General features: G+C 40.9%; 1 protein-coding gene across 2 annotated transcripts in view; it reads left to right on the top strand.

Annotated features, from left to right (window-relative positions):
• Positions 1–11486, top strand: part of Cbl (Cbl proto-oncogene) — an 87285-nt gene that overhangs the window by 59516 nt on the left and 16283 nt on the right. For both annotated transcript variants that reach the window (XM_055621800.1, XM_055621801.1), the window contains 8 exons: positions 888–1044; positions 3042–3163; positions 3985–4122; positions 5690–5777; positions 6308–6439; positions 6901–7104; positions 10210–10341; positions 10428–10805. In XM_055621800.1, the coding sequence (XP_055477775.1) occupies positions 888–1044; positions 3042–3163; positions 3985–4122; positions 5690–5777; positions 6308–6439; positions 6901–7104; positions 10210–10341; positions 10428–10805 (1351 nt within the window). The remainder of the gene's footprint in view (positions 1–887; positions 1045–3041; positions 3164–3984; positions 4123–5689; positions 5778–6307; positions 6440–6900; positions 7105–10209; positions 10342–10427; positions 10806–11486) is intronic.

The raw sequence follows: 11486 nt of genomic DNA, 5'->3' as shown, positions 1-11486 counted from the left end.
TAGATAGATAGATAGATAGATAGATAGATAGATAGATAGATAGATAGATAGATACTACTAAAAAAAAATGCTAATACTCAGCCAGGCGTGATAGCTCACACCTATAATTCCAGCACTTGGGAAGGAGAGGCAGGATGTTTGAGGCCAGACAATAATAGAAAAGTTCTTGGTCAACTTTTTCCCCAAAAAACAAGCAAACAAAACCTACTAATGTTTGAGCAAGAATTATGGAGCTTATACTGCTTGTCTGACATGCATAAGGCCTTGGTTTGATTCCCAGCACCACAAAAATAAAATTAAATTGCATAATGTTATATCACATAAAATGTGGACTGATTATGATTCTCAAAGCTGGGAGAGGTGACAACATACATTTAGTCCCAGCACTTGGGAGACAGAGACAGGTGAATCTCTATGCATTCCAGGCCAGCATGGTCCACATAGTGAGACTCCTTCACCTAAGAAAAATTTGGTATAGTAGTCTGCACCTCTCCTCTTGGTATGGTGAGGCTGAGGAAGAGGATAGAAAGATCAAGACTGACCAAGGTCCCCATGATAAAACCATGTTAAAATAAGGCATGACCTCATCTTCCTTCTGTGCTTCTAGGGTAGAACAAATTCTGTAGAGAGATGAGAAAGGAATCAGTATGTGACATTTTTGGCTACAGAACTGTAGAAAACCATCTCTGTTACTCATTAGGAAGTTAACAAGCACATCCTTTTATTTCCTTCTTTCTATTCCCAGTCTAAATATAACTTGGCTTCTGTGAGAGAATTGCTGTTATTATTGGGAGCTTAATGTAGTTTGCTTGCCATTGTTTAATGGTAGTAGTGTCTACAGTTACGTGTTCTCTCTTTGTGCCTTCTCTCACTCCATCCCACCCCAGGACAATAGTCCCTTGGAAGAGCTTTCGACAGGCCCTTCATGAAGTGCATCCCATCAGTTCTGGGCTGGAGGCCATGGCTCTGAAGTCCACTATTGATCTGACCTGCAATGATTATATTTCTGTTTTTGAATTTGATATCTTTACACGACTGTTTCAGGTAGGAATCTAAAGTCATTGACTAACCTGGTGCTATTTTTTTTTTTTTTTTTTTAAAGACAAAACACTTTTAAAAGCAAAAAAGGTAAAAGCTGAGTATGGTGGCTTGCAATTATAATCCTACCACTTAGGTATTTGAGGGAGGAAGGTTGCTGAGTTCAAGGCCAGCCTGGGGGACAGAGTGAGTTAGAAGCAAGCTAACAGCACTTGCTGCTTCTGCAGAAGAACCTTGTTCAGTTCTCATGATGACTTGGAACTATCTCTAACTCTAGTTCTGGGTGATAGAAAGCCCTGTTCTGATCTCTGTGGCCATCACACATGCATGTAGTACACATACTTATGAAAGCAAAATACTCCTACACATAAAATAAAATAAATACAATCTAAAAACATTTTGTTTCAGAAACTTGTAACCAAAAGAAAGATTATATATATATATATATTTATATTTATATATTTGTATAAATACAGATGTATACATATATTAATAGTAGCTGGACATGACGGCATATTTCCTGTAATAGCAGCACATGGGAAGCTGAGGTAGGAAAATGACAGATCAGCTACCCTGATCCATAGGGTACGTTCCAGCCCCAGGCGGATACATAGATACATCTCAAACAAAATGAAGTTTGAGGATGGCTATAATGGGGGCTGGAGAGATGGCTCAGAGGTTAAGAGAATTGGCTGCTCTTTCAAAGGTGCTGAGTTCAATTCCCAGCAACCACATGGTGGCTCATAACCATCTATAATGTGATCTGGTGTCCTCTTCTGGTATGAAGACAGAGTATACTTACACAAAATAAATAAATAATCTTTAGAAAGTGGCTATAATTTTTGTTCTCGTGTCTTTTTTGCTGTTACTCTTGACCATTCTTTGGCATTATGTTAATGTCACAGCTGTCAGAAATGGACATCGTTATCCCTTTGGGGTAGGTAGGTGGTGGCAGAAATAGAGTTTATTAAGAACAAGGGAGGGGATTGGGGAAGGAAGAGAAACTGCATTTGGAATGTAATATATGAGAGAAGAACAAAGCAAAAGAAATGCAAATATTGATTATCATAAGTTTAATGCCAATTAAAAGAAATCATCCCTACCTTGGATATTTAAATTTATATAGTGAGCCTTTCTTTGAGGACCAAAATCCTTGAGAAGGTGATATGTGTTCAGAAGAGACCCTGTACCCAGTGTCTTCTGGATAAAAGCTGTATGTAAATACAAATGTTATCCAATAAATTTGAGAAATGCTTGGAAAAGAAGAAGGAAGGAAGGAAGGAAGGAAGGAAGGAAGGAAGGAAGGAAGGAAGGAAGACAAGAAAAGGCATTCCCAAGAATGAAATGAACTTGAGAGTTGGGAAAGGTCCTAGGTTCAAAGGCCTATTTTCTTTTATTTCTTTGATGTCAGTTTCCAACTTTTTTTTCTATTGCTCATTTCTCTCTCTCTCTCTCTCTCTCTCTCTCTCTCTCTCTCTCATAAAATCTTATGTGGCCCAGGGTAGACTCAAGGTTGCTATGTAGCCAAGGCTAGCCTTGAACTCCAGATCCATCTGTTTCTATCCCCAAAGTGTTGGAATTACAGTTTGTACCACCATGCCTGGCTTCCCATCCCATTCTAGATTGTTAATCTTAAAATGCATTAGTACTTCAATGTGTGTGTGCCAGCTTGAATAAATATTCATTAAAGAGCTTAATAATTGCATATAGGCCCTATTCTGTTTTTCTGGGTTTTGTCATAATACTGGTTGGAGGTGCTGTGTAATTTGTGTGTGTGTGTGTGTGTGTGTGTGTGTGTGTGTGTGTAGTCTTCTCCCTATACAAGGCAGCTTGTATTTTTAGCTCTCCCAAATATATTTGTCTTCCCATAGAATGACAGTAGAGAATTTGTGACAAACTGAATTTATAATTGAGAGTTGGAAGTTTTTCTTTGTTCTTCATTGTTCTAAGGCTGGTTGTATGTCTGAGCCAAATGGTCTGAGATTGATCTTTTATTTCTTTAGCCCTGGTCTTCCTTGCTCAGAAATTGGAATAGCCTTGCTGTAACTCACCCTGGTTACATGGCTTTCCTGACATATGATGAAGTGAAAGCACGGCTTCAGAAGTTCATTCACAAACCTGGCAGGTCAGTGCCTTGAAGCAAAGGGGTTTGTTCTCCTGAATTTCATTCTCATGACTTATCTTAGAATTGGAGGAATGTCATCTTTTATTGGTTCTCCAGTGGCCCAGATTTAGGGATAGGATTGACATCTATCAAGGGAATTGACTTAATCATATCCTGTGATTTAGTTAAAAAAAATTTTTTTTTTTTGTTTTTTCAAGACAGGGTTTCTCTATGTGGCCTTGGCTGTTCTGGACTCACTTTGTAGACCAGGCTGCTCATGAACTCACAGCAGTCTGCTTGCCTCTGCCTCCCTGAGTTCTGGGATTACAGGTGTGCACCACTGTGCCTGGCTCAGTAAATGTTTTTAAGCCAGTTTAGAATGGGGTTTATGCTGGGTGCTTGGAGTGCCAGTACACAGGAGCTTGGAAGACTGAAGCAGGTGGTTTGAGACCAAACAGAAACATATTGTAAACTCTGTCTCCAAAAGATAGAACACAGAGGATTAGATGGCTTTTGCTTCTATTCTGGTATCTTTAGAGAAGTTGAATTTTTTTTTTTTTTTAAAGTTGGAGATTGAACCCAGGGCTACAGGCATACTAAGTATTCATCTTCCCCTAAACTGTCCCCCAGGCCCTTGAAAAAGTTATTTTAAATTCTTTTCAAGTTAGCATACAAAGAAACAGTTTTATTATTACATTTTCATACATACTTTGTTTTTATTCATATTCATCCTTTCACCCTAAAGAAGTTATTCTTAGTGTTCTTTTTTTATTTTGTCTCTGGCTTGTCCTCTATCTAATACCAGCATATATATTGAAACTTCTGGTAATCTCTGTTCACAGTTACATCTTCCGGCTGAGCTGTACTCGTTTGGGTCAGTGGGCTATTGGGTACGTTACTGCAGATGGGAACATTCTGCAGACAATCCCACACAATAAACCACTCTTCCAAGCACTGATTGATGGCTTCAGGGAAGGCTTGTGAGTATCACTGCTTTCTATCTTCTTTTAGAACTTAGGATCTGGGGGACTCCAGTACCTCCTCATTCAGTACCTCTTCATGAATGGCTTCTATTGCTTGTTTCTTCTGCAGTCTAAAATCTTAGGAATGTGTTAGCATGCTGCCTTGCTATGGCCTTGAGGTTGAAACAGCTTTGCTCTTTTGAGGGGTTCTCTAAGTGTGAGCTTGGCTTTCTCTGTTGTTTTAATTATTACCACAAATAAACTTTATCTCTTTTCCAAATAACTTAGTTTTAAAGCCAAATTAGAATTAAAAACTATGCAAGGATCAGGACATTCTTTGGCTGCTTATTTTACTAGTCACTATGCAAGTGATTAGGTGTTCCAATGACAGTAGACCTCAGTGCCTTTTAGCCTAGCTTTAGTCTTTTTTTAAGCAGTTTTTCTTCAAGCCTTGGACTTTTGTGATGTATGCTAATGTTTATGGCTAAGTTTCTCACTCCTGAATTACCATTCCTCTGGGAATTCAGTCAGTAAACACTGAAAATAATGTTGAGTGAGTATAAGAAAACCAGCTGTGTTCTAAAGTGACAATGGAAAATCATTTTCCATCATGTAGCACTGAGACAAGAAATAGCGCTGCTCCTAACATTGGAGTAGTATGGTGGTAGATGACCTCAATGACCTCATTTGCTTCCTATTACATTACTTGTAAATTAGTGTCTGTATAAGTCTTTAGTCAAAAGCAAATACAGGGCAGGGCATGGTGACATACACCTGTAATCCCAGCACTCCAGAACTGGACAAAGAGGATTGTGAGTTTGAGGCCAGCCTAGGCTATATAACAAGACCCCCTCAGCAATCAAAAACAGAACAATGTTTATAACTCATGGCCATTCATTGAAAATAGGAGTTGACAAACTATGACCCATCAGCTAGCTGTTTTGATACAACCTTCAGGCCAAGGTAATAGTTACTTGGAGATTTTATTTTGATTTTTGAAACAGGGTCTCATGTAGCACTGGGTAGCTTAAAACTCATTATGTGGACCTGGCTGGCCTCCAATTTAAAGAGACCTGTCAGCCTCTGATTCTCAAGTGCTGGGATTAAAGGTGTGTGATACCACCTGGCTTATTACTTGTTGCTATTTGTGTGTGTGTGCTTTCCTGCATACAAGCCCAAATAGGTACCACTTATGTACTTGTTATCTGAGGAGAGCAGAAGAGGGCATCAGAACTCTGGAACTGGAGTTACAGACAGTTCTGAGCCTCCATTTGGGTGCTGGTATTCAAACTTGGATCCTCTTGGCTCTAAAGCACTCTTAAGGCAGAGGCAGGTGGGTCTTTGAGTTCCAGGACAGCCAGGATTACATAGTGAGATAATGTCTCAAAATAAAAACAAAAACAAACAACAACAAAAACCCTTTGAGTCCTCTGGAAGAGCAACCAGTACCCTTAACCAAAGAGCTATCTCTTCGGCCCCTTGTTACTTATTTTTTTTTAAATGTGGTAGATCTCATTTGTCTGTTTTAGTTTGCACTGATAAATTGGCCTAGTTGAAGCCCCAAGGATGATTTATCTCTTCATAGCTATTTGTTTCCTGATGGACGAAATCAAAATCCTGACCTGACAGGTTTATGTGAACCAACTCCGCAAGATCATATCAAAGTAACCCAAGTGAGTTCTGCTTTATAACTATATATTGCTGGAGCAAAGCTTCTGGATGTACTCTTGGAACTCAGAATTGAAGTTAGATTTTAAACCGTTGACAAGTGAGTGGGTGAGTGAGCGAGCGTGTATGCATGCGTGTGTGCATGCGTGTGTGTGTGTGTGTGTGTGTGTGTGTGTGTGTGTGTTATTCCATTGCATGTGCATGAGGAGGCCTGAAGTCAACACTGAGTATTTTTTAGTCACTCTTCATCCTGCTTTTTTGAAACAGGGTCTCTTCCTGAACCTGGAGCTGACTGATTGGCTTGGGTGGCTGATTATCAAGCCCCTGGGATCCCTTTGTCTTCAGCCCCTAGCAATAATGTTACAGATGTGAATCCACCACACTGGCTCTTAGGTGGATGCTAGGTCCTCATGCTTATACAGCAAACAGTTTTTCTACTATTTGTGCCATGTGTTCAGCAAATCTATTATGATATTTCTGTTTGAGTAAATTGTTGCTCCTTCAATGTGTTATCTCTCAATTTTTTTCATCAAAGGAACAATATGAATTATACTGTGAGATGGGCTCCACATTTCAGCTATGTAAAATATGTGCTGAGAATGATAAGGATGTGAAGATTGAGCCCTGCGGACACCTCATGTGCACATCCTGCCTTACATCCTGGCAGGTATGCATATCAAACTCTGCATTTTTTTCTTTGTAGTCATTCCAAGAATCAGGTATTATATGTACTTTGTAGATAGAAAGGATGGGTAAGTCTAATCTTTTAAATCCCCTTCCTCTCCTACTGGCTTGTTTTCTCCTCTTTGGGTTTTTTAATGTAGGCCCTCATTTAACCACTGTTGGCCTTTGAATCAGATTTGGAAGAAGACCTTAAATTCCTGTACCTTCTGCTTCCTGTACTTCACAAATGCTGGCTACAAGGGTGGGCCACAATATCTGGCTTTTTTTCCTTTTTCTCTTTCTGGGCACTGAGGAATGACTCTAGGTCCTGCTAAGTACACACATTACTCCTGAGCTTTATCCCTTGTTGATTCTACTTCTATCTCTAGGAACTATATTTTCTAGTAGATAAGTATGTTAAACACTTTCAGAAGTATCTGTTATTATCATCTGCTTCTTCTTCAGGAATCAGAAGGTCAGGGCTGTCCTTTTTGTCGATGTGAGATAAAAGGTACTGAGCCCATTGTGGTGGATCCATTTGACCCCAGAGGCAGTGGCAGTCTACTAAGGCAAGGAGCAGAAGGAGCTCCTTCCCCAAATTACGACGACGATGATGATGAAAGAGCTGATGACTCTCTCTTCATGATGAAGGAGTTGGCAGGTGCCAAAGTAAGTCTGGAATTTGGGGCCATTGGAGATAACAGCTTGGTGTTAGAGTGATGTCTTGGTCAGCATTGCTATTATTACGACAAAGCACTGACTGAAAGCAAGTTGGGGAGAAAGAGTTTATAGCTTACAGTTTCCAGGGAATTGAGGGCAGGAACTCAAGGTAGGAACCTGGAGGCAAGAACTGATGCAGAGGCCTTACTGGCTTGCTCAACCACACACATGCATGCACTTGTGCATGGGTCTCTCTATGTAGTTCTGGCTATCCTGGAACTAGTTATATGGACAAGGCTGGCCTCAAAGTCACAGAGAGATCTGTCTGTGTTTATTCTCCTGAGTGCTGAGATTAAAGACATGTACTACCATGCCTGGTCTCAGCCTGCTTTTTTATACCATCCAGGACCATCTGCCTCAGGGAGGCCATTCACCCACCGCCAAAGGGATGAGCCCTTCCAAGTCAACCACCAAGTCAGTCATTCAGCCAATCAATAAAATGCTCTATGGGCTTTCCTGTAAGCCAGTTTTTTGGAATCATTTTCTCAGTTGAGGTTTCCTTCTCTCAGATGACTGTAGCTGTGTCAAGTTAACAACAACAACAAAAAAAACTAGCCATCATAAGTGAGTCTCTAAATATGAATGATCCTTAGCCCTACAAATAAATAGATAATAACTTTTTGGTCATATCCATAAGAAAAACTGAATGACTCACTGCACACATGCTTATTCACTGTTGTTTCTGAGGGTAGAAACTTAGAGGGCTTTTATGAAATAAAAAGACTGACAAGGCGTGCGTCATCCAGATACTCAGGTCACTGTAGAGTGTTGTGCAGAACCAGCAATCTTAGATAAGATGCTTGGGAACTAGTAGCATGCTTTTTCTATTAGTTCAGACTTTGCGTCTGAGTGTTTACCTGCATGTATGTCTGTGCAATACGTGTATGCCTAGTGCCCATGGGCATCAGAAGAGGACATTAAGTTCCCAAGAACCGGAGCTGTGAATGGTTGTTAGCCACTGTGTGGGTGCTAGGAACTGAACCTGAGTCTTCTGCAAGGACAAGTGCTCTTGACCACTGAGCCAGCTCTCGAGCTCCCTAGTACCTTTCTTCAGGAAGACAATGTAGGTGCAGGTGAATCACTCTTTAGCACAGGGAGACAAATGGTTGGGTATATATTTCTTAAATATTACAGGCAGTTGATAAAAAGAAATAAATGAGAGTGGTGTCTATGCCTTTAATCCCAGCACACCAGAGGCAAGTTCCAGGACAGGGTTACACAGAGTAACCTTGTTTGTGGGGGTGGGGGAATGAATACTTTCTCCTTTGCCTTGTAGAAATTATAAAACAAAACTCTTCATTTATGTATTGCCACTTGATCATCTCTGGTAGTTTGAATGAGAATGACCTCCATAAGCTCATGTATTTGAATACTTGCTCCCTAGTTGGTATGTTGGCTAGATTTATGTCAACTTGACACACCCTAGTCATCTGAGAGGAGGAAACTTTGATTGAAAAAAAGTGCCCCAATAGATCAGGCTGTGGGCCAGGCTGTAGGGCATTTTCTCAATTGGTGATTGATGGAAGAGGGCCCAGCCAATTATGGGTGGTATCTGGTGGTCCCAGGTTCTATAAGAAAGCTGGTTGAGCAGTCCAGTAAGCAGCACTCCTCCAGAGCTTCTGCATCATCATCTTCTGCCTCCATATTCCTCTCCTGTTTGAGTTCCTGTCCTGACTTTCTTCTATGATGAACAGTGATGTGGAAGTGTAAGCTCAGTATACTCTTTCCTCCCTCCCCAAGTTTGGTTGGTCATGATGCTTCATCACAACAGTAGTGACCCTAACTAAGACAGTGGCTAGTTCGAGGATTCTAGTTACAAACATTCAGCTCAGGGAGCTGGAGAGGTACTCAGTGGTTAAGGACTCTTGGTGCTTTTCCAGAGGACCTGAGTTCAATGCCCAGAGTCCTCTGGACATTGTGGAGCAGCTTACAAGCACCATACTGTAACTCCAGCTCAATGGGATAGGGAACCCTACTCTGTCCTCTGTGGCTACCTGCACACAGTTGGCATTCACGTACAACACACACACAAATAAAAATGAAATTAAAAATATTTTTCAACTCAGCTCTAAATCACAAGAGCTACATATCCTATCTTCTTGCCGTATATCATAGTATCCTCACTCCTACTCATTTTTTCTTGCTCTTTATCCACAGTGTTCAGGTTTGCCCTATCCTTGGTTTCTCAGAAAAGTGAAGGGTGTTGCAGTGCCCAACTCAAGAAGCTTGTTCTTATTAAAAATGAGGTTTCAAGTTAATGCCTAGAATGAAAGGGAACCTATAGAGTTGAAGGTCTTCAGAGGAAATGAACAAGTACTGGAGTAGGTACTGATGGAGTGAGAGCTAGCTTGGTGAATACTTGATGCATACTTAACTTTTTTAGTTGCTAAAGTTAATCTTAAATCTCAGCTGAAACGAAGCCTGGTTTTTGAGGCTCTGGTTAGTCTGTCTTTGTCTCTTCAATGTTTCTTGTGTGTTTTGGTTGTTTTTAGAATTTTGACTTATTATATTCTTTTTTTCAGATAATATATATCTTTTGTCTCTAAATTTTATTTATGTATTTATTATTTGTGTATGTGTTTTTGTGTGTTGCGGGAGGCAGGGGGTACCATGGCATTCCTGTGGCACTGAATTTACAATTTTGTGGACTCAGTTTTTTCCTTCCACCTTTACATGCATTCTAGGGCTCAAACTCAGGTTGCCAGGCTTGCAGAGCAAGCACATTTACCTAGTTTTAATCTTGACAATATTAGTTTCTTCTTTTTTTTCCTTCAAAGATGAAGAGATGGAGTATTGTATTGATTTTTAAATTGTAAGGTAGGCTCTTTTTGGTAGAATTGCCTTTCTAAATGAATTTGCCTATATAGCCTGCCATCTGTCATTGAGAGTGCCCTCTTATGGTGATATAGACATGGCCCAGGATTCCAAAAATATTTGTGATTTTAGAGATTTGTGTAACCCAGCACCTATGACCTCATAGCATTTAGTTTCTGTAGTTTTAGGATTGAAATATGCTGTTTCCTAAGTAAGGTGTTAACATCTCCTCTGTTCTAGGTGGAAAGGCCTTCTTCTCCATTCTCTATGGCCCCACAAGCTTCCCTTCCTCCAGTTCCGCCAAGACTTGACCTTCTACAACAGCGAGCACCTGTTCCTGCCAGCACTTCAGTTCTGGGGACTGCTTCCAAGGCAAAGCATTAGCCATTTCTGTCCTTTTTGAGCCTTTGTTGTGTATTAGTGGTTTTGGTTGACTTGTTTCCATCTTGTTTCCATAGGCTGCTCCTAGCTCCCTTCATAAGGACAAACCATTGCCAATACCTCCCACGCTTCGAGATCTTCCACCACCACCCCCACCAGACCGGCCTTACTCTGTTGGAGCAGAAGCAAGGCCTCAGAGACGCCCCCTGCCATGTACACCAGGCGACTGTCCATCTAGAGACAAGCTGCCCCCTGTCCCCTCTAGCCGCCCAGGGGACTCATGGTTGTCTCGGCCAATCCCAAAAGTACCAGTAGCTACTCCAAACCCCAGTGATCCTTGGAATGGAAGAGAATTGACCAATCGACACTCACTTCCATTTTCATTGCCCTCACAAATGGAACCCAGGGTAGATGTTCCTAGGCTTGGAAGCACATTTAGTCTGGATACCTCCATGGTGAGTCCTAAGTTTATATTAGCCTAGTAGTATTTTATGGGTGGCACTTTATGATCAAAAGTGTTTTGTTGAGTTGGGCATGGTGGTAAACACCTTTCATCCCAGCTCTTGGGAGGCAGAGGCAATCAGATCTCTGCATTCAAGGCAGCCTAGTCTACAGAGTGGTTCTAGGGCAGCCAGGACTGCGCAGAGAAACACTGTCTTGGAGGGGGAAGTGTTTTGGTCTGTATCCCAGGTTCCAGTGATCAAGTGGGAGTGTTTACCAGAAGGGAATAGTTAGGTTAAATGGAGCCTTCAGAGAGCATGAAAGGAATTCACTAGGCTTAGAAGTAGTCAGTAGGTGAAAAGACATGAAATCTCTCATAAACTGAGGGTTTGAACTTGGCTTACAGATGTCAGATTTGGGGTGAATTGAGAAGGAAGTTGGAAATCCAAGGAGGAGATGGAATGGGAAAAATACAGTTGAGGACTATAGTGACACGCAGATGACTTATTTCTTGGTTTTACAGAAAGGAAGATCATAACATTGAGTATCTGGTGATGGCACTCTAATTAAGTAGCACCAGTGAAGAATAACCATTTTCAGTTTAGGTATAATTTATTTATGTTAAAAATGACATTTCTGTAGAACTTGGTGTGTGTGTGTGTGTGTGTGTGTGTGTGTGTGTGTGTGTGTGTGTG

Source organism: Psammomys obesus, unplaced genomic scaffold, assembly GCF_907164565.1.
Source record: "Psammomys obesus unplaced genomic scaffold, mPsaObe1.curated_primary_1811, whole genome shotgun sequence".
Taxonomy (NCBI): domain Eukaryota; kingdom Metazoa; phylum Chordata; class Mammalia; order Rodentia; family Muridae; genus Psammomys; species Psammomys obesus.
This window is presented reverse-complemented; position numbering and strand designations above follow the sequence as displayed.